A 22,554-nucleotide genomic window follows, 5' to 3' on the forward strand; every position below is an offset into this window, starting at 1 on the left:
GCTACATGGTTTCTTAGATGAATTGGGTAAGAAGCAAGAGATTGGCATTCTACACAGTGACAGTCAAAGTGCAATTTTTCTTGCCAAAAATTCGGTTTTTCATTCAAAGTCGAAGCATATACAAACAAAATACCACTTTATCTGTTACCTTGTTGAAGATAAACTGGTAATACTTGAGAAGATTTGTGGATCTAAGAACCCGGCAAACATGTTGACTAAGGGTGTCACTATTGAGAAGTTGAAGTTGTGCGCAGCTTCAATTGGTCTTCTAGCTTGAGGACAGGAGGATGAGTTGCAGGGATGAGGGATTGTTTCTTGGAGGATAGTGGTTTGATGTTGGTGATTGAACTAGTCTCCAAGTAGGAGATTTTTTGGGCTTTGTGGAGTCTAGTTTTGTTTGATCCGGTTTGGCGACCAGACCCGAATAATATTGCATGGCTTTTTAATGGGAGATTTACTGAGACTTGTTGGGCCCGTTTAGCCCATTGTGGAACCATATTTTGTAATTAGGGTTTTTTAGTGTGGTGTGGTTGTTGTGTTATATATAGAAAGAAAATATTATAGCTGCTGTGGTTGTACTCTGTATTCTTCCCTGAAAATAGTGATATCCCTGTAACTCCGTAGATGTAGGCAAATTGCCGAACCATGTAAATACTGTCTTATGCGTGTAATTATTTTTCTTTAGCGTGTGTTTTCTCTATTTTGTTCCTCACAGGTTGGGAATTCGGTTTAATTCCCTACAGAGACTTGGAGTCGGTTCTTCATGCATGAAACAATAATGGCAATATTATGCACTAGTGGCTCGGATCCCAGAACTTGTTCCTGTGCTGTGCTTAATGGGTACAGAATTTAATTTACAGGCCAACGCATGCGAAAACAAAAAGACTACTTGGTTTGAAGACCAGAAGGTGGTTCACGGGTTAACTAGGGGAAATGTGAAGCATGTCGAGAGGCAGCCGGGTTATGTTTATATAATTATTTTCATGGGTTTCTCATGGATCAGTTTTCGTGACCCATGACAAGGGATCTTCTCTCGTTAATGGGTAGCAGAAATGGTGGTGGAGTTTGACGCTGGAGTATCACAGGAATAAGAGAATAAAAAAATAAAATTATATATATATATATATATATATATATAAATTTAAAAAAAAAACGGCTTCAATTGGTTCTATCTTGTTATCCTTTAAGTACGCTGGAATTATCAAAAAGCATTGAATCTTGAGAAGCCTTCATCAATAGAATCAGGTCACCAACCTTTTTTCGGCGTGACATGGAAGAAAAGAAGGATGAAGGAGTTAGCACTATGGTTCTCACATAGCCCCGTTACTTGAAAGAGCAACACGTGGACTGTCTTCAACTACTTGACTCCAATTGACGGTCCTGATGATCACGAATTTGTTTTTGACCAGTATGTGGTGGGGATAGCCTTTGATGACAGTGAAAAATGCTCAAGGCCTTTTGAGATAATGGCAAAGAAAATCCAACAGATGGCAACTTGTTGCTCAGGCTCGTCGTGGCGATGTCCTTGATTGCGTGGATACCTATAGACAACCTTCTCTGATAAATCCTCTCCTTGAGAAGTATATAAATCAGATGATACCATCATCTTTTCCAGAATGCTTCAGATCACCTTTCCAGTTCCGCTTTCATGCCACTCGCTGCCCATCTTCCCTTTAAGTACAACCACAGACCATCAAACTAAGTCGAAAGCGAGGATTTTGGTTGAAGAACCATAGGCTTGCACATTAAATCCGAAAGATGCAGTCACATGGAATAGAAAATGTCAAATCAAGTCGTCCAGGGCTAGAGTTCTTTGACAACATGCACCACAGCCTGCCATCATGGTTCACCAATATCTACAGTGGTCTCTCAATTCGGTTCCTGATTCACTCTTCACTTTCTGCCTCTACCATTTACACCTCTCTTATTTTTGTGTGAACTTATATGTTCTAAGCTAGGTTTTCAAAATCCTTCTCCCATAAAAACACTTCCCTTTTTTCAAAAACTTCATCCGTAGATATCTAGGCTGCTAAATTTCATATTTTTAATAAACCTTTTGCTGCCAAATTTCTTTCCCACATGCATTTTTTTTTTTTTTTTTTTTTGCTTCTTTTATTTTTTTTCAAGGTCTTTTTTTATTTTTAATAAGTATGAATAATGGGGTTTATAGAATTAATTCATGCAAAATTAAATTGAGCCTCGATGGGGCCCGACATCCTTAGTATTTTCTCCGATATTGATTCAAATGAGACGATTGTTTGATATTTAATTAATTTTGATTCCTGTTTATGATGTATATGAGTTTGTTTTATATCTATTGTTGAGCTAATCATTGTTTTTCTATTGAAGCGCTTAACTTGCTGCTAGGTACATTCCCTACCACCCCATTTTCAAAATTCCATGAATATGTACATCATTGTGAATTATGTCATTGTTTAGTGTCATACTTTATTACCTTGATATATGATGCTCGTTTGATTATTTTCGATAAAAATGCGTATTGTGTGTCATATTCTTGAACTGACTTTAATGTCTTATGATAACATTTAAGAAATAATTCAAATACGCACTCTAACTCTATTTTATGATTATGATTTGATTTCTTATTTGGCATGTTAGTTTTGAAATCACCTTTACCAATAATTAAAATAAATTAAATGAATGAATTATCGACAGAGTTTTTAGACCAAACAGGTAAAGAAAAATTGAATGGTGGAGCATTGACTTCTAGAATAGAAAAAAATAAAAATAAAAAAATAAAGAAAGAAAGAAAGGAGGGCAATACAGGCGTGTCATGATAAAATAGTTTTGCCTTGTCACGAGTAACATGTGGAACAACACTCTTCTACAAAGGTTGAAAGAGTAAAAGATCAAAAAGAACAATTAGGATCCACTGTTTCCCTTGTCTTATGAAGAGATTTTAACATTCTCCAAAACTAAAGATATGAAAGAGTTTTTTCTACTTATTTTAAATGGAATTATTATATATTTATATATTATGTAAAAAAAAATTTAAGTATTTTTTATTCTTTCAATTATTACCCAAAATATTCTAAAAAAATAATTCAAAACTTTTCTAATTTGCTTTAAAAGTAACATGCTTTTAAGGCAAATTTTGACAAACTTATTTTCAATCAAAAGTTTATCTAACATATTTTCAAAGTTAGAAATTTACGAAATATGTTTTCAAAATCAGAAAACTGTTTTCAAAGTCGCAACTCTGTTTTAAGTTATCAAAAAAGTTATTTTAAAAAACAGTTACCAATTAAGGCATTGCATGCAAGTTTTCTTTAACCGGTCCAATTATCATTCTTGAGTATGAGTATGAAAAGACAATGTATAACATGACTCCTCTGTGACCACAGACCTGTGGTTTATGTTAAAACCCCCTCTTACGCAAATGGTGGAAAGAAAAACCATGGATGAAATGTACACTTGGGTCCCTTTTTCATTTAGTCATGGACAAGAAATGTACACTCTGCAAACAAATAAAATAAAATCACCATCCCCAGGTGAACAGTGGACATTAGCAGCCATTCTTGCCTAATGTCATAACCCCAAACAATCTTTCATTTAGAGTGTATTTGACAATAATTTTTGAAAGTATTTCTAATCTTTTTAATGCTTAAAAGATAAAAAATTTTAAGTACTAAAAAAATTAGAAATACTTCCAAAAATTACTATCAAATGGACTCTTAATCTTATACGAGAGCTTATATAAGAGCAGGCTGACTTAGCAACTTCCATTGTGTTGCGTTGTCTAAACGTTGCACCAGAAACACGGTAGACATTATGCTCTTATGCCACGATAAGGCAATGGTGCTTAGCCTCTTCTACCCAGCACCCTCCAAAAACACTGCTTCTTTTACCTCTGCTCCTCGTATTCTCTTTCTCGCCGGTAAACATAAATTGAATCAAGAGCTACTCTTCCAACCCTTCTATTTCTTCTACTTCTTTTACTCGTACCCTTCTTCCTTTCCTTTTCAGCTGTTGGGTCCACCATGGGTACAAGGTGCATCCACCCCAAAGGCACTAAAGCTGCAAGGAACTGTATCAGAATCCCCACAGGCAGGCTCGAGTAGTCACCGCCTGTTATTCCAATTAGAGAAGCCAATCCAGCACCAAAAACCCCACTGAATATTGATGACAAACAAAATGCTGATGCTAAGAAAGAAGTCAGAGATCCTTCACAACCTGATGGACACAAACTTGCAAAAAGCACTGAGAACGGTAGGAGCTTAAACTGTGCAATAGTTTCTGCTACACCTGAAAAACAAAGAGCAAACACCTGGTTTGGAATACCCAAACTGAGATTTATCTGTCTTACTAGAACAAGGTCCAGAAGAAGGGAGGAGGCATACAGAATCTGCACAGTGCCAATCAGTTTCCTCATGGGAATCCTTTTCCAGAACTGATTATAAAGTACAGTTGCAGATAGAAGCATCAACTGACTAACCACTCGAGACATCCCAATAGTTGAAGGATCAAGGCAAAGGCATTGTGTTTGGTAGCAAAAGATGGGCCCTGACAGAATTGGCACCATGGCAATAGAAGCTACAACCCAAGCAAGAGGGCGACAGATGCCATCTTCACTAATTGTTGTCACAAGGTTAGAGAACTGTTCTCTAACACCTTCAAAGATCGATTTCCCAACAAGATTCTCATCCACTGGTTGTGGTAAGCCAAGAGAATCCTCTTTCGTGGTCAAGGACACTGCAACTTGAAAGAGGAGTAGAATTGCGAATACAAGAAACATTGTATTGGTTTGTGTGTTTTGTAAAAAATATCCACCAAATAAGTTGCCAAGGATTCCACCAGCAGCCACAGCCATGAAAGCATAAGATTGGAGGCCACCCTTTCTATGCTTTTGGCCATACTCTGCAACAAGAGCATCCTGTGCAACTTCTGTAATGGATGCTCCAAGATTACTGAGAAGAACACACAGCATAAGAGTAGCAAGTGCTTCACCTGCAACTGGGATCAATGACAACGCCCCCCAAGAGAGAATCTGCAAAAAGGCTAAAGAGTTTGATTTCCATCAATGTCTTTCATCACATTTAACAATTCCTAGCTATTACATCTCCATTATGTCCAATTTTAAGCAAAGCTCTTAGTTTGACAACCAAGTTACAAATTATCCATCAGACTGAATCCTAGATCTCTGTCTATGACAATTGCTACATTTCTTTTATCAATTTAAGATTTATTCAAATCCATTGCACAGTAACCAAACACTAAAACACAAACAAACTAAACACCCATGGCAGAAGTAAACATTTTCATAACACATAGAGAATAGGAAAATTATTCTTATAGAATTTTGTCCTCTAAGTATTACCGTTTAGCTACTAAGATTAAAAGCCCGCTTGAGATTTGATGGAATTAGTAGTGCTTTCTAAAAAATTAGGTGTTTAACAAAAGTTTAAAAGCCACTTCTAAAAACATGGAGAATCACTTGATATATGATTCTTCCAAAAATCATTTTTGAAAAATGCTATAAAACAAAAGCACTTTAATCAAAATCATTGCCAAACAGGCTCTAATTCACCTTCTATTGATTTTCATAAATATGTTGCAGACATGACTCCCTATATTGAATTCATTGCAATTAGGACTGACAATTTTTTTATTTTTCCCTGAACTTTGGGATAAAGCAAAGTGCAATTAAAAAAGTGGGAAGGAAAGAAGATTGCTTGCACTTTACAACTAATCCCTTGTCTTATGAGGAAACAGCTTGATGCAGCTACCTCAATTTTATACATTCTTCATCGGAAGTTTCGAATATTAGTACATAAATCAAATCAAGGAAAATTTAAAGTGGGAGAAAGGATCAATACAGCAAAACCATATAGAGGGAAGACAAAAAGAATAAAGAGAATATAAAATACCAACATATGCTATGAGTGCGGATCAAACAACAAGGAAATTCAACGGTAATATTTGCTTATAATAACAAATTAAACAGAACCAAATTTGAACACAATGAAATGCTTCCTTTCGTTGTTGAGAAAATTAAAAGATATCAAATAAGAAAAAACAAAATTCGCTTCTGCTGTTTCCAAATAGATGAAAGATCTAACTCCAGAATAGAAGAAACTAAAACCAAAAACATTATGATATGCTGGGAAGAGAGGAGATTTTTACTTCATTTTCTCATCATTTTACGGCAACCAAACAGAGCATACAGTCAAACCCACTAAGGTAAAGCCAAGATTTATGGAACAGAGTCTATAGAAGATGATGACTGACCTCCAAGGAAAATATAAGGGATTCTGTGAGCACCACCAATGTAAAAAGCATCTGACAAGATTCCAAACAGAGGCTTGGCCACCATGGGAAGGTTACCAATGTTCTGCACAATCTGCATCATTGAAGGGTCCAGTCTAAGATTGTGGGCCATGTGGAAGTTGAGCGCAAGCCATGGAAAACACCTGAAACCTTGTACCCCGTACCCAAACCCGCATAAACCCAACATCTGCCGACTACCCACTTGGGAAGAAGATTCTCTCCTCTCTTCATCTCCACTGTTTTTCTTACCATGCTTTTTGTTCACTAGTTCAGTGGCTACCGTGATGGGATGTATGAGATGGGTCGTGAGTTTCACGGATTTATCGACGGCGTTGGGGTTCTGACGATGATTCGAACAGTGGACAGGCTTCACGCGAAACAGAGAGGGTTTTGGTGGGGGTTTAAGGACTGACGGGGTGATTGGGTTTAATGGGGCTCTCACAGAAATTGATGGGAAAATCATAGTAAGTTTGGTTAAGACCTTAGAGAAGAAGAACTCAAAAAAATCAGATGAAACTCGATGCCAGAGGAATTGCCCAGACTGATGAGGAAAACGAAAAAATAAAGAAGAGAACGGAGGATCCCGGGTTCCTCAAAGAAGAAGAAAAGGAAAGAATAATATAATAAAAGAGAGGAGGCGTATCTAGAAGAGTGTAGGGCTGAAGAGGGTATTCTGCATAGAGCAGTGGGTTTCTTGGAGTGGGTCGTCGTTGTTTTCTTGCAGATCTGAAGGGCCCAGCCAGCACCCAACCCCAATACTCACGGATCCTACTCTCTCAGAAGTCAGAACTCATACGTCCTTGTACAAATCCCATCATCATCATCACCATCTTTTAGACTCAAATGTCCTTCTCACACATGTGCTTATACCTCTTTTGCCCGCTCCCACGTTATTAGCTACCAACCAAGACTTTTTTCTTTTTCGTTTTTGCTCCTTTATTGGACGAAAAAGAAAAGGGTCATTTGATTAAAATAAAAAAGAGAAGAAAATCATCCTCCGTCTATAAAACTAAGTTGACTAAGATGGTGTTTTTTGTTTATCTACTTATTTATTATAAATTTTTTATTAAATAAAAAAATCAAAATTTTTAATTTTTTTAAATAAAAAAATAATATATTAATTTTTTTTTCTTTTTAATACTTAATAAAACTAAAATACTATAAAAACAAACAATCTAATATTTAGTACTATTAAGCATTAAGATTCTATTTTTAGAATTAAGTAAAAAAAACAAACACCATTTAATCCTCCAATTTTTTTCCACTTTTGTAAAAATGCTTTTTTAAAATTAAAATATATATAAATAATTAAAATATCAAATGATATTTATGTTAAAAATATATTATTTTTTAATTTCAAAAAAATGACAAAAATTAATTTTTACAAATTTGGGATCCCATCGTAAAAGACTTTTATTCATTTTTTATATTATTTATTTTTTAATTAATGTTTCATAACATAAAAAATGTGACAACCACTATTCTAAAAGTAATATTTTTAATCCTAATTTAGAATATTTAAAAAAATTAAAAATTTATGATTTAATTGTGCACATGAGGAGGGAGTGTTTGACAAAAATAAATAAATAAATTAACCACTTGTATATGTAAAAAATGGGAACCATTCTTTTAGGTAGGTTTGAAAACATAAATTTTAAATCAATTAATCTTTACTTGAAAAGCACTAAATTTGTTTAGTGGAAGGACTTTGACTACTTATCACAAAATATTATAAGTGGATTTAAAATTTTATAACTTTTTTATTTGATATTTATCTTTTGTAAAATAAATATTTTTATTATTAAAAAAATTTGTATTAAAATATGTCTTATTTTAACTAAAATATTTTATTGTTAGTTCCTTTATGTACTAAAATTAAAATCTTTTAAAAAATTTATTTTAGTTGATGTCTAGGAATTATATTAAATCAAACATTATTTTTAATTGATTTATACCCTAAAATTGAATTTCTTTTAAAATAAAATTCTTTATCTTTAGTTATCACTTCATAGAATAAAATTAGAATTTCAAATAAATTATGATTATTTTAGAACTAATTTTTTAAAGGGTTAATGAAGGAAATGAAAAATTATGATTATATTTCTTTAAATGATTTTGATAAAATAAAAAGAATAAAAATATCACATGCGTCTCCAACAAACTTGTTTTTTTATTAGTGAAAAACTAACTTTTTAAAAGTTTGAAGTCGTCATCTATTTTTATTTATTTCAAAAAGAAAAAAAATAAAAAATAAAACTTTGTGTAATTCCTTATTTGAAAAAAAAAAAACAAATCTACAAACCAATAAATAAATTTGGAAATTAAGTTACCTATCAAGACCATTATAATAAATAAGTGGTAACCCCTCTCTAAACTTTATATACCTACCTACAATCTCTATTAAGCCAAATGAAAGAATTTACAAATACCAAAAATGACTAATTAATCATAGATACTGAAAAAATATGATGCAAATATACAACAAGATAAAAATAAAAATAAAAAGTTACAAGAATATACTGCATAAATAATCAAAGAATTGCACAAAATGATTTATTAGATTAATTAGAAAAAAAATAGTTTTATTGTTCAAATATCATAACATAATTTTTTTTTTAAAAATAGAAAGAATCTATTTATATTAAAAATAATTTTAGATTAATGATTTCAATTTATTTAGCTATAAGCTTTTAATTTAATAATAAAAGATTTGAGTTTTATTCACATTTAACTTTGTTTCTAGAGACCTTTGCTCGTCTTTCATTAAAAAGAATTTTATTAGATACAATTTTACTTAAAAAAAAACGATGCAATTTGATTTTGTTTATAAGAAATGGTTTTTTTAAAAGAATTTTATTAGATACAATTTTACTTAAAAAAAAACGATGCAATTTGATTTTGTTTATAAGAAATGGTTTTTTTTTTTTTTTTGTTAGGAAAATGACGAGTCTTTACATATTTATTTTCATGGAATATTTTGATTTTGGAAAATTTTCTACAAGGTATTCAAAAAAAAAATTTGACAAATTTATTAGAAAAATTATTTTTACGAATTTATCTAGAAAAAAAATTGTCAAATTTATTTACAAAAAGGGATTTTCCAATTAATTTACAAAAGAAGAGATTTTCTTATTATTTTATTGAAAACAAGATTTACACTTATAAATACTTATAAATATCAGAGTATGTTTGACAATAATTTTGAAAAGTGTTTTTACCATTTCTAATACTTAAAAAATAAAACTTTTTAAGTGTTAAAAAGACCAAAATTACTGTCAAATGTATTATTATTATATTTTGAAGAAGTGATTTTCGCAAAGGAAAGGGTTGTTACTAATTTATTTAAAAGGAAAAATTCAATTCAAAATTTTATTTAAAAAACATGTGGCTTTTATAAATTACTAAAAAAATATATTTTACAAATTCATTTATAAGAATGTTCCTATCCAATTGATTAAGAAAATGATTTCCAAAACTTTAATTCACGAAAATGATTCCCATCCGATTCTTATTAAGAAAATAATTCTTAACAACCACCATTTATAAAATCATTTCCAATCCCAATTAAGAGAAAAAAAATCATTTAATTTCATTAAAAAGATATTTTACAAATAAATTTAACTTAAAAAAAGTTATACAATTTCATTAGAAAGACCCCCCCAAACTTTTTTCAATTTTCTGGGCTGTTTTATTTACTAAAAGGAAATTTTTCGATGCTATTTTATTTTATTTTAAAGTTAATTTTCTAGAATGTTTTATTTACTAAAAAAGATTATAGGTTGTTTTATTAGAATTAAAAATAATTAATTGGTTAAAAGAGATGAAATAATTCTCAATTTAATCCCTTCCATATTTTTGTTTAAAAAGTAACCCATTTTTAACATAAATGTCCTTAATTATTTTAAGTATTTACATATATATTTAAAAAAATAATTATTTTTATAAGAAAAAATAAGGGTATTTTTATTAAAATGAGGTAAAAAAAAAAGGATAAAGGAGTAGATTTCTAAAATTATGTTTTTAATGACCCTTTTAATTAAATAATTAGAAAATGATTTTTTTTTAGACTTCTTTATTTGCTAAAAACAAATTTTTTAGATTATTTAAAAGAAATTTTTCTGGACAAAGTAAAGAGATGAGGATGGGGAAGTGTACCGCAATAGCTCATGGCAAATCAATCCCAAGAAAGGCTTTCCGAGGATACAAACAACCTCACTTTCTTACCAAAAACAATACAAGAATTATAAAAAAATAAAACAAGCAAACAAAGAGAGAAAGAATGTGATACCTCCTATGAGCTGTCCACCACCATCCCTAAACCCTAGGGTTTTCCCGCTCTTTAAAGGCCGTCAGTTTGGTCTTCCAGTGAGAAAGTTCCTGCCCTCTACATGGTGCATCCCAGCTCCAAACAAAAGTGTCAAAGAGTTGGGCCCATACACATTAAGAAATAAATTTTTTGGTGTCAATCAACTTGATTCTTAAGTTTTAAATTATTTTTAAAATTTATTAATCTCATTAAGAAATAAAAAGTGTTTATTATTACTTGATTTGAAGTTCATTTGCTTAATAAGAAAATTTGGAAAAAAAAATGTACTTATTAATAAAGAAGAAACTAATATAGCTATTCTAAACCAATTTTGGTTCAAGAAAATTTGGTATTAATTAGCTCAATTTTTTTGTTCTAACTAATTTTTAAAAACTAGTATACTTATTAAGAAATACCTTAAGAGGGTGCTTCGTATAACTTAATACTTATTATTTAATGATTTAAGTTGATTTTAAGTTAAATTATAATTAAGTTATTAACTTAAAACTTATTATTTAATTTTTATTTTAAGTATTAATGTTGTTTGATAAACAAAACTTAAAATTTATTCTAAATCATCAACATATTTATTTTATAAATTATAACTAGGGTAAATACGGTCAAATAACAATGTAGGTTATAAAGTAGTAAAAGAAATCGTGGAGGTAATTAGAGCAAATGACAATAAAAATATGAACTTAAAAATAAATTAATTATTTTTACTTATTACTTAAAATTGTTTTTTATTTAAGTCATGCTATTAAATTATTTTACCATATATATTTAATTTACTTAATAACTTAAATTAAGTTGTTAAGCTGGTTTACTAGACACCCACTAAGTTGGTGTTTGTTTTTTTTACTTTACTCTAAATAGAAATTTAATGTTTAATAGTATTAAGTATTAAATTATTTATTTTTTATAATATTTTATTTTAATTAAACATTAAAAAATAAAGAAAAATCAACATATTACTTTTTTCCATTTAGAAAAAATCAAAATATTTGACTTTTTTTATTCAATAAAAAGTTGGTAATAAGTCATGAAAAAGTAAAAAAACAAATAACGTATAGTCTGAAAGTAAATTGCTATCAACAAAAAGCTAAAAAATCAGACACCCATTAAATTTCCCTTCATTTGAAATTTCTTTGACTAGTGAAAATATTTGAAGAAATTAAAAAACTCATTAAGTTAGAATGTGAGTGCTCGAGTAGTATGCATGAATAATTTTTCAATGTACCATCTACATTCTCCACATACTAGTTAACGGTCTTCTCTATACGACTAATTAGTAGATACATATCATCGTGAGACATTTCATAGGCTTCCAAAAGTTTTTTTTTTTTTTTTTTCAGACAAAAAATTCCAAAACATTTAAAAGAAACGAAAAAAAAACCCTAAATTAATTAAATTTCAAGTTGGAATTGTTAAAAATAAAATATTATAATAACAGCCTCTAAAAAAAAATAACCATGACCCAATTTTGTTTTTTCTTTTTTATTTCAATATCTATTTTATTTGAAAAACATTTGTGAAGATTTAAGGAAAATAAAAAATAAAAAATAAAAGATTAAGATTTAAAAATAATAATAATAAGACAGGGTTTGAGAAAAAAAATTCAAATTTTATTGCAAAAAAGGTTTCTTATCAAGAAATTATATTTTTTAAAAAATAAGATTTTGTCAAAAAAAAAAATTAAGAAAATAAATCAATTATCGAGATCCTACTACTAATAAGAAATATGAATTTTTAAAATGTTTATATGTTTAAGATTATTCTTTTTTTTTTTTTTAGGATTAAAATATATGTTAGATAACATCATATATGCTAATTAGAAATATGAATTTTAAAAGCATATATTAAATTCCCAACTCCATAAATATATCTCCCTACCATGAAGGAAAAATATTTATGATATTAGGTAATAACATCATGTGTGCTTATAAGAAATATTTATTTTAAAAGTTTATACTAAATAGTAAACATAAGGGGGAAATTTTTTTAGACATTTTTGTAGGAATTCAAAGAATAAAATCCTTATTAAATAGGGATTAGTTGACCTGTTTATCTCATTTTAAATAAAGAGATATGGATTAATTCTAAATCTTACATTCTCTATGGCAGGTTGTATTATCATTTTTCACGATGAAGAATAAGAAAAAATAAATAAATAAATCTTCTCTCTCTAACATTCTTGATGGTATCAAAGTCAAATTTGGCTTCTTAGGGTTTCAATTTTTTTTTTCTCAAGCCTTCATCGCTAGTTGTTTAAGAACCTGCAAAAATTTGTTTTCTAAAGAAAAAAAAAAATCTGCTTTGTTTTTTAATCCAAAAACAAAGCATTTCTTATTATAGCCTTTTCATTGACGATCAAATTTTATGTTCCTGCACTGCCTTATAACCCTTCCTAGCCTTCATTGTCATTTTTTCTCTGGAAACTCAAATGTGAAATACGACATGGCGACGAAGAGGCAAGAATCCTTTTCTGAAGTAACCTTTGGTCAAGAAATCATACAATCCAATAATCATGGTGGTTCGGAGACTACTGTTCTTCCGATCACTGGACGCAAACTCAATGGCTAGAATTATAATGGTTGAAGTTAGTAATTATGTTTGTGTGGAAAAGGAAAAGATGATTACTTCATCGGAGCGGTCACCACGCCTTCACTTAAAGATTCGAAGTTCCAAGACGTGGAAATCAAAAAATAGCATGGTCATGTCTTAGCTTATAAACTCCATGACCAATAAAATCAATGAAGACTTCATATTTTATGAGACAACTAAGGAAATCTAGGATGCTGCAAAGTTAAACCTACTTGGACAAAGAGAATACATCCAAGTTATTTGAGATAAGAGGAATCCTTAATGATCTTAAATAGAGAGAACTCACAGTCACACAGTATTTCAATGGACTTAGTAGGTGTTGGCAACACCTAGACCTATTTGATGAGAATAAACTTGGATGTCCAGACTGTTATCGAAAATAAAAGACAATTGTTGAGAAGGAGAAAGTCTTCAAGTTCCTGTTTGGACTCAATAACAATCCGGATGAAGTTAGAGGACAAATTCTCGAACCAAAACCTTTTCCTTCCATCCGAGAGGCATGCTTTGAGGCAAGAAGGTAAGAAAGTAGGTAGAAAGTAAAACTGGGAAAAAGCTCCTCCTTGACATCTAGTGAGAGTTTGGCTTTCACTACTCATGGTTCAAATCAATCTGCCTATGACAACAAGCAAAAGAAGAATGGCAGGCCTTAGTGTCATCATACCATAAACATGGGCGTACGAAGGACTGTTGTTGACAAATATATGACAAACTAATGGATTGGAAACCTCACAGCTCATCCAAAGAAGGTCAAGGTCTAGTAGCTAACTTGGGGGAAGAGCAAGAGCACCAAACATCCAATAGCTCCACTTTTTTCAACAGGAAACAAGTGGAGATCATTTAAAAACTGATCATTCAGACAACCTCTTCCTAATCAACTCCGACGAGAGCAGCATCCGTAGCTCATAAAGGTAAATTTTCAATGGCCTTGAACTCCCAAAAGGAGAAGAATAACCATCGGATAATTGACTCTGGAACCTCCAATCATATGACAAGCAATGCCGATTTATTCCACATGTACAACCTATGTTCTAAAAAATCTATAATTTGTATTGCTAATGGTTTTATGTCTAAGGTGGTTGGAATAGATTCAATAGTTATTACTAAATATTTAGCACTTAAATCTGTCTTGTTGGTTCCAAATTTGATTTACAACTTGATGTCAATAAGTAACCTTACATGTGACTTGAATTACGTTACTAATTTTTATCCAACACACTATGAATTTTAAGACTTGGAATCGGGGAGGATGAGTGGCACTCAATGCTAAGGAAAGTGTTGGACTCTTATCTTCTTGAGGTTCCTAATAATCCTAAAGAACAAACTCAAGTTGCATGCAGTGCTTCTTTTCCTATTTCTTTTCATGTTTCAAATAATGATAGTGCAATTATGTTATGGCACTATAGACTTGGGCATCCAAATTTTTTGTATTTGAAAAAACTATTTCTTGATTTACTCAATAATACCAATGCCAAGTTTCTTCAATGTGAGATTTGTCAATTGTCAAAAGATGCAAGAACTAATCTTCCCATTCAAGGGTACAAAGTATCTCATCCTTTTGCTCTCATACGTAGTGATATTGGGGTCCATCTAGAATCAATAACATCACAGGAGCTACATGGTTTGTATCATTTGTTGATGATCAAACTAGAACAACTCGGGTTTACCTTATGAAAGAAAAATTTGAAGTTGGTCCTATATTTCAAAAATTCCATACCATGATCCAAACCTAGTTTTAAGCAAATGTTAGGGTATTTCTGTCTAACAATGCTCAAGAATACTTTAACACAAACCTAGGAAACTATCTTGAGGGTCAAAGAGTTGTACATCAGAGTTCATGTGTTGATACTCCTCAACAAAATAGAATATCCGAGAAAAAAAACAGACACCTTTTAGAAGTTGCTAGATACATTATGTTCACCATGAATGTTCCCAAACATTTTTTGGGCAAATCAATCCTTACTTCCACCTACCTTATCAATAAAATACCTTCTAGAACTCTCCAATTTCAAACACCTCTCCAAAAACTCCTTTAAGTCTATCCAAATACCTGTATAATGTCCACCTTGCCACAAAAAATATTTGAATGCACTGCCTTTGTCCATATCCATCAACACAATAGGAGCAAACTTGACCCTAAAGCCAACAAATGTCTTTTCTTTGGATATTCCCCCACACAAAAAGGGTAGAGGTGTTATTTCCTTGCTACCAAGAAATTTTATGTCACCTTGGATGTCACACTCTTTGAAAATCAACCATTTTTCACCAAAAATAACATTCAAGGGGGGAACATACAAGAATGTGATTTTTGGTTTCAAGAAGTTCCTAGAATTGAACCTAGTGCTTTGGTTAACCAACCTGTACCTAATATACCTCAACCTATCTTATATGAAATTCTTGAAATTGTTCCTAAACAACCTATCCCTTCAACCTCACAATCTGAGCCAAGAGATTCACTCAAACCTATGGCATAAACTACCAAAAGACATTTCCCCCTATTGCCAAATTTAATACCGAGAGAGTACTGTTGTCTTTACCAATCAATTTAGATTGGACTCTTCAATAATTGAATGTCAAGAATGCTTTCTCAATAGATATCTAGAAGATGAAGTCTATATGGAAATCCTTCCAAGATTTTAGAATAAATCCAATGTTGGTAAGGTTTGTAAACTTTAGAAATCCTTATATGGACTTAAACAATCTCCCAGGGCATGGTTTGATAGGTTTACTAAGGTGGTTAAGAAACATGGGTACATACAAGGCTAGACAGATCATACTCTATTCATCAAACATTCCTTGAATGGGAAGATTACTATTCTTATTGTCTATGTTGATGATATTATCTTGACAAGGAATCATACAAATGAAATGGATAAGTTGAAGGAAGTATTAGCTAATGAGTTTGAAATAAAAGACCTAAGACCTCTTTAATATTTCCTAGGCATGGAAGTGGCTCACTCAAAGAAAGGTATTGTGGTTTCTCGACGAAAATAGGTTATGGATTTACTAAAGGAAACAAGGATGCTAAGATGCAACCCTTCATATACTCCTATGGAATCAAACTACAAAGCCGGACTAATGATAGAAAGCCCCCCAGTTGACAAAAGAAGGTATCAACGACTTGTAAGGAAACTCATTTATCTTTCCCAAACACAACCTGATATTGGTTTTTTAGTAAGTGTCATAAGTCAAAATATGAACAATCCTAATGAAGAGCACCTTGAAGTCGTGTATCAAATTCTATGGTATTTAAAGATGACACTAGGAAAAGGTCTCTACTTTAGGAAGGGAACCAACGAAGGGATTGAAGTCTACTCTAATGTTGATTTGACAAGGCCCATTGAAGATAGAAGGTCTACTACCTACTACTACACGTATGCTTGGGGGAATTTTGTAACTTGGCAAAGTAAGAAGCAATCTATTGTAGAAAGTAGTGTTGAGGCAAGGTTCAAGGCTCTTGTTCAAGGTATTTATGAAGAAATATGGTTGAAAAGATTGCTTGAAGAATTGAGAATTGAAGTTGATAGAGTAATGAGTGTTTGTTGTGACAATCTAGCCACAATCAACATTGCAAAGAATCTGGTTCATCATGACAGAGCCAAACATGTTGAAATAAATCATTACTTCATCAAAGAAAAGATTGAAAAAGGGAACTCAATTTGATTCATACTCCAACTAGTCTTCAAAGTAGCTGATATTTTCACAAAAGCTTTTCCAAGGGTGAAGTTTGAGGACTTGATTTCCAAATGGAGAATGATAGACATTTATTCCATAGCTTTAGGGGAAGTTTAGAAATTCAAAGAATAAAATCCCTATTAAATAGGGATTAGTTGATCTATTTATCTCCTTTTAAATAAAGAAATATGACTTAATTCCAAATCTCATTTTTGTATTTAAGTTTTACATATATATGATATCTTTATGTCCTTAATTCCTTAGTTTTAAGGATATCTTTATGTCCTAGAATTAAGGAATTTTCTGTGGCAAGTTGTTGCCATCTTTCCTATTTATATACCATCATTTTTCACGGTGAAGAAAAAGAAAAAAACAAGTTTTCGTCTCTATCATTCTTGAATTTTAATAAAATAATATTTATGCAATCAAGTATAAATTAATATTGATGTAGGTAGAGATTTTATTTCATTGAAAACATATTATATTTAAATAGTTAAAAAATTAAAATATGGTATATTTATAAAATAGTTAAAATTTTATCTAAAAAAACATCTATATTAAAAATTTAACTTAAATTAGTCAAATTTTTATTTCTCAATCTAAATTTATCTAGTCTTTTACTAGAAGTATCTTAAATTTTTAAATATATTTATATTAATTTATTTTAAAAAATTAAAAACTATTATGAAACCAAGGTTTGGTATTACTCGGTTTTTTTATGATAACAAAATAAGATTTCAAATTAATGATTTATCCTATGTGTGTTTAGGTAAGATGATTTTGAAAGTAATAATCATAAAAATAAATCAAGTTACAGGCAAATTAAGGAGAAGACCTCAAAAAGAATATCAATTAAGACCTATTTTCTAAAATCTCTTTATAAGGTCATTTGTGCACTAGGAATATGTATTTCATTTTTACTTAAGCATCTAAAATCATTCAAGTGCCTAAATCGATTTTACTCTTGTATAAAATAAATGAAAAATCTTTCTAAATGAAAACCATCTTTGTTTAGTGTTATTCATAGTTAAAAAGTTTTCAAAATGATAATAAGTTCATCTCATTCAAAAATTTTAAATAAGATTTATAAGATATTATATTTGAAAGTTTATTTTAAAAGCTTCATTAATAATTTTGTTCCATTTTTTTTTGTTTGACAATTTGTATTCATAATTTATCTTATAAAATTTAGTTTTTATTTAATATTTAAATAAATATTTAAAATTATTTTCATTAATTGTTTTAATAATTCACTTATTTGTGGATAAGTTTTTTTTTTTAATCTTTTTTTAAAAATAAATAAGAATTAAACCAATATGAAAAGTAAAAAATAAAATATAAAATGATGATATAAAATAAAATAATAATATAAAATATAAAAAATAAAACAAAACTACTTGCCCATTTAAAAATATATATCCGATAAAATGGGCAAAACGCCCATTAAATCAGAAAGAAATCGCTGACTTTCGGCCCAACCGACTATCCCCACGTTGCTGCCTGCCAATAATCGAAAAAATCCTTGAAATTTCGGCTACCATCATTGATTTTTTGAAGCCTGCCTACCACTAACTGCATTTACTATTTGTCTTTTGTAATGGGCTACAGAAATAATAATAAGTTTTGTGCATTAAATGGAACCGTCCCAAAAGGGGTTGAATCGGACTAAGAGGCATCTCTGTAAGTACAATAACGATCTTAAGCAACCACATCAACGTGATACGAGCAGCTGAACCAACCTATTCTACAATACCAAAGCCAATATGTGTGTTGACCATTGTCTCCACAAGTATCTCTTTCCCTCGGAAAACCAAGTTCCCATGATGCTTGGCCATTCCAGGAACCAACTGTTTTCTTCTGCTTAAAAGACTGATTAATATAGTTCATGGGAAACTTATCCTAGTACTTGTAGAAACTTAAACCAGCATTATATTTGGATGAAGCATAACCTCAGCATGGTCCCACTAAGCGCCAATATGATATTATACAAGGATTTGAGGATCATGGTATCAGGTCAAAATTTGCTTCCAATAGTGATTGAAGTTGGGTAAGGGAAGATACCTTGAAATTGGGTTTTAGTTCTGCACTGGCCATATCATCAGAACTGTACTTCCCTGTTTCATCAAGCAAGCATGTAAATGATCCTGCTTGTTTACCACAACCCACCTGTAAGGACCAGGTAATGATTAGAGCCAAGCATACTCCATTTAGCACAGTGAATTATAGTTCAAAGGAAACACCTCGAGTACATCGAGAATATAACAGACCATGGATGTGAGCAGGTAAAACATGCATAAAGGTTAGCAAAGGTAAGAGCACAGTCTATTTTATATTGTGGAAATAATATCCACACACAAAAAGAGAGAGAATGCCATATAATTAAGTGGCAAATTGGATGACACCATAGAAGTAATCTAGAGATCACATGAGAATGCCATGTAATTAAGTGGCAAATTGGATGATACCATAGAAGTAATCTAGAGATCACATATTTATTACACCTAAAAGTAAGCCCAAAAAAGAACAATTTTCTGTCACTTGAATAACATGGAGAAATCAGATGGTCCTTTTTTTAGCATACAAATATCTAAGCAGGGGTCATTTATTGTGTGCTATGCATAACAACTGAGAACTGCACAAAGCTTGTATCAGGGTTTCTAATTCAGGTATAAGAACTGAACAGTAGAAACCAGCACTTGCTGATGCATCGGAAACATTATTTTAAAAATGATTCAAGAAGAAGAACTCACATCATCTTTAAGGCTATCACCAACCATTATTACTTCATAGGGTTGAACTTCCCAAGTAGAACAGATATGTAGTAGTGGAGCTGGGTCTGGTTTATAGGGACGAAATTCTCTGCTTAGCGCCGGAGAAAATGCCATCTAGAATGACAGTTATTACAATAAATATCAAAATCTAATATTCACATGGAAAAGATTTTAAAAAGACCAATTTGAGAGGAAAGAACTATGCTGTGTACAAGTGAATACCAATGGAAAACAACAAAGGATAATGTTCAAATAGATAAAATAATTCACTGAGTAGCACAGAAACTTCTAAAAAGCAGCGTTCATGCTGTGACACTCCTAGGACATGAACATTTGTGGCAGTGATTGGCTATAATAAAGTCCATTCTTGTACAGAGGAATATTAACTTGTCTCCCTTTAACAACACAGATAAAGAGGAAAAGTCTAATGGATCCCTTTGGAAAAAACTGACTTTGTAAAAGCTTGTAACCACACTGAGATTTTGACTTAAAAAAAAAACAATAAGTTCAAAATCATTGGGACTGATGGACCCAGTCAATTTATTAACTTTCCATCAGAAATTCAATTATGGGATCCTAAATGTGTGTGCGCCAATGCACCCTAATGAGCATGCAAACAAATATTCACATTCTCTCTCTCTCTCTCTCTCTCTCCATGAGGAAACCCAGCCCCATTGCCACATCAGGACATCTATGCCATGTCTACTGGCCACCAGTGTTCCACATCAAAAATGTTTTCCAACTCATCAAGTTCACAAGTTAAAATGCCAGTTGTAGAATTAAAGGGCTTGCACTCATGAGGGGCTCAATGTAGTATAATGGATCAATAATTGAAATTTGGTCAGTCTCCAGCACCATTAACAATTTGAAAGTGAAGAATGTGGATGACCACACAGAATACAATCAGAAATTATCAAAGTCAATTCCAGCTTGGGTGGACAGATGAGGCCTGTTCCTTAGTGGAAACCCACACACTCTAAAACAGAAGTTAGCAGCCATCTTCTACACACTTCTAATTCATAAGGATACACTGTTAATTCATCGAACACAAAAGAAACTGTGTAGAGTAAAACTCCTATCAATACCTCATTCTCATTCCATTTCATCCACAATTCAATTGAAAGCCTCTTTCATTTTATATTGTTCTAATTTTATTTTTTATTTCTCTCAAAATTTTATAATTTTGGGACTTTGGTTGAAGTTTTTTGAATAATTTAAATTATTAGTTTAATTTTAATATGAGTTTCATATTGAAGTTCAATTGAGTCCATGACTATAAAGACTCAACATAGTGACTCATCAAATGTGGTTAACATTTATCACCTTATTACATGGTTTATGACCAACCTTCTCAATATTATGGGATGGGGGTTCAAGTTCAAATGATGAAAAATATGGTATATAAAACTATTTTCCTATGCAAATGTTATACAAAGTTTTGGAAGATTTAAAAAATCAGGATATATACAAAATCATTTTTTGGTGGGTCAAAGCACAGGTCAAAGATTTTTCAGTGGGTCAAAACGGTCAAAGCCAGCAAAATGCTGGCCAGGAGGTTTGAACTTGGTCTTTCAAGTTCAAAAATCAACCCATGCACCACTGGGCTAACATGCTTTCACTTAATATTATGGCCTACATTTTATATATTGTAAAAATAAAATATTAAAATAAGGTTTAATAAATACATCAATTTTAATTATTTATTTTCAAATTCTAATTAATTTATTATAGAAATCCAAAAATCATGAATTAAATACAAATATAATAATTATACATATATTATAAAGTAGATAAATTATCATTTTAGTATTAAATTTATTTTCAAATTCAAAAAATTATCATTTTAGCATTAAAATGCATTTTCAAATATCACCTTTTATTATTATAAAATATCATAAATTATATTATTATGTTAGCATACTTATTGTTTTTTATTGTTTAGGCAGATGAGAGAATGAAGGGTGCTTCCTATTTTTTAGGAAGTTAGTTTTTATTCTTATCTGCCAATTTAGTAGAATAGTATAATTAAAAGGGCAGATCATTGCAAATTGTTGGTTTTATGGTTTTGATGAATAAAATGCAGTGCTTGAGATTGTTTCTATCCTTTTATTAGTTTTTTTTTCATGGTATCAGAACTAGGCTATTTGGATGGCACAATTAAAAAACCAAGCACAAATGATCCTTCCTATCCAAGTTGGGAGGCTCAAAATTCAATGGTCATGGCTTGGTTAATTCATTCCATGGAAGATAACATTGCTAATACGTATATCCTCATTCCCAAGGCTAAAAGGATTTGGGACGCGGTGACATTAGCTTACTCAGAGCTTGAGAGTTCATCTCAAATGTTTGAGCTCCGCAATAAAACTAGAAATCTGAGGCAAGAGGAGTATGATGTGACTCAATACTACATTGATTTGACCAAACTATGGCAGGAATTGGATCTTTTCAACTCGCCAGCATGGAAAGACCCAGATGATGCTATACTATATCGAAATATGGTGGAGAGTGATCGGATATATGATTTTCTTGCTGGCCTCAATAAAGGGTTGGATGATGTTAGAGGAAGACTATTGGGGATCAAACCATTGCCTCAAATTGAAGAGATTTTTGTTGAAATAAGACGTGAGGAGTGTCGTCGACGTGTTACGCTAGGAGGCTCAACAATTTCGACCATTGAAACCTCAACATTGGCTGCTCGTGGTTCAAATAACCGTGCTGAGTCCAGAGGGAATAAAAAATGGTGTGACCATTGTCAGAAACCAAACCACACCAAAGATACCTGTTGGAAATTGCATGGCAAACCCACTGGACTCCAAGCCGATCTCATGGCCATGATGGTAAAGGATTTTAGGTGATGATTGAATCTAAGACAAAGGCTACCTCTGAAATATCCACTGTTTTCTCTGAAGAGCA

General features: G+C 31.3%; 2 protein-coding genes across 3 annotated transcripts in view; both read right to left on the reverse strand.

Moving 5' to 3' along the window:
- Nucleotides 1–3,419: 3,419 nt before the first annotated feature.
- LOC100249433 (probable folate-biopterin transporter 8, chloroplastic) lies at nucleotides 3,420–7,313 on the reverse strand. Its single transcript, XM_002282448.4, has 2 exons — nucleotides 6,250–7,313; nucleotides 3,420–5,019 (listed from the first exon to the last, which is right to left on the reverse strand). Exons 1-2 carry the CDS (start codon nucleotides 6,749–6,751, stop codon nucleotides 3,866–3,868), a joined length of 1,656 nt encoding a protein of 551 aa, XP_002282484.1. The 5' UTR covers nucleotides 6,752–7,313; the 3' UTR covers nucleotides 3,420–3,865.
- Nucleotides 7,314–18,391: 11,078 nt separating this feature from the next.
- The window catches only part of LOC100244268 (haloacid dehalogenase-like hydrolase domain-containing protein At2g33255), a 47,849-nt gene continuing 43,686 nt past the window's right edge, over nucleotides 18,392–22,554 (reverse strand). Inside the window, exons 4-5 of one of the 2 annotated variants that reach the window (XM_002282453.5) lie at nucleotides 19,621–19,755; nucleotides 18,392–19,036 (exon numbers count right to left, since the gene is read on the reverse strand). In XM_002282453.5, coding sequence (XP_002282489.2) covers nucleotides 18,872–19,036; nucleotides 19,621–19,755 — 300 coding nt within the window. In that variant the 3' untranslated portion in view covers nucleotides 18,392–18,871. The remainder of the gene's footprint in view (nucleotides 19,037–19,620; nucleotides 19,756–22,554) is intronic. The other variant, XM_059736943.1, reaches the window with a different exon arrangement.

Source organism: Vitis vinifera, chromosome 5 (genome assembly GCF_030704535.1).
Source record: "Vitis vinifera cultivar Pinot Noir 40024 chromosome 5, ASM3070453v1".
Classification (NCBI taxonomy): Eukaryota; Viridiplantae; Streptophyta; class Magnoliopsida; order Vitales; family Vitaceae; genus Vitis; species Vitis vinifera.

What these genes read in the sequence shown, in the direction of transcription:
- LOC100249433 (XM_002282448.4), bottom strand. Translation starts at nt 6,751, where the DNA reads ATGATTTTCCCATCAATTTCTGTGAGAGCCCCATTAAACCCAATCACC. An exon ending in CCCTTATATTTTCCTTGGAG is followed by an intron (nt 5,020 to 6,249) that starts GTCAGTCATCAT and finishes CAAACTCTTTAG; the next exon opens with CCTTTTTGCAGATTCTCTCT.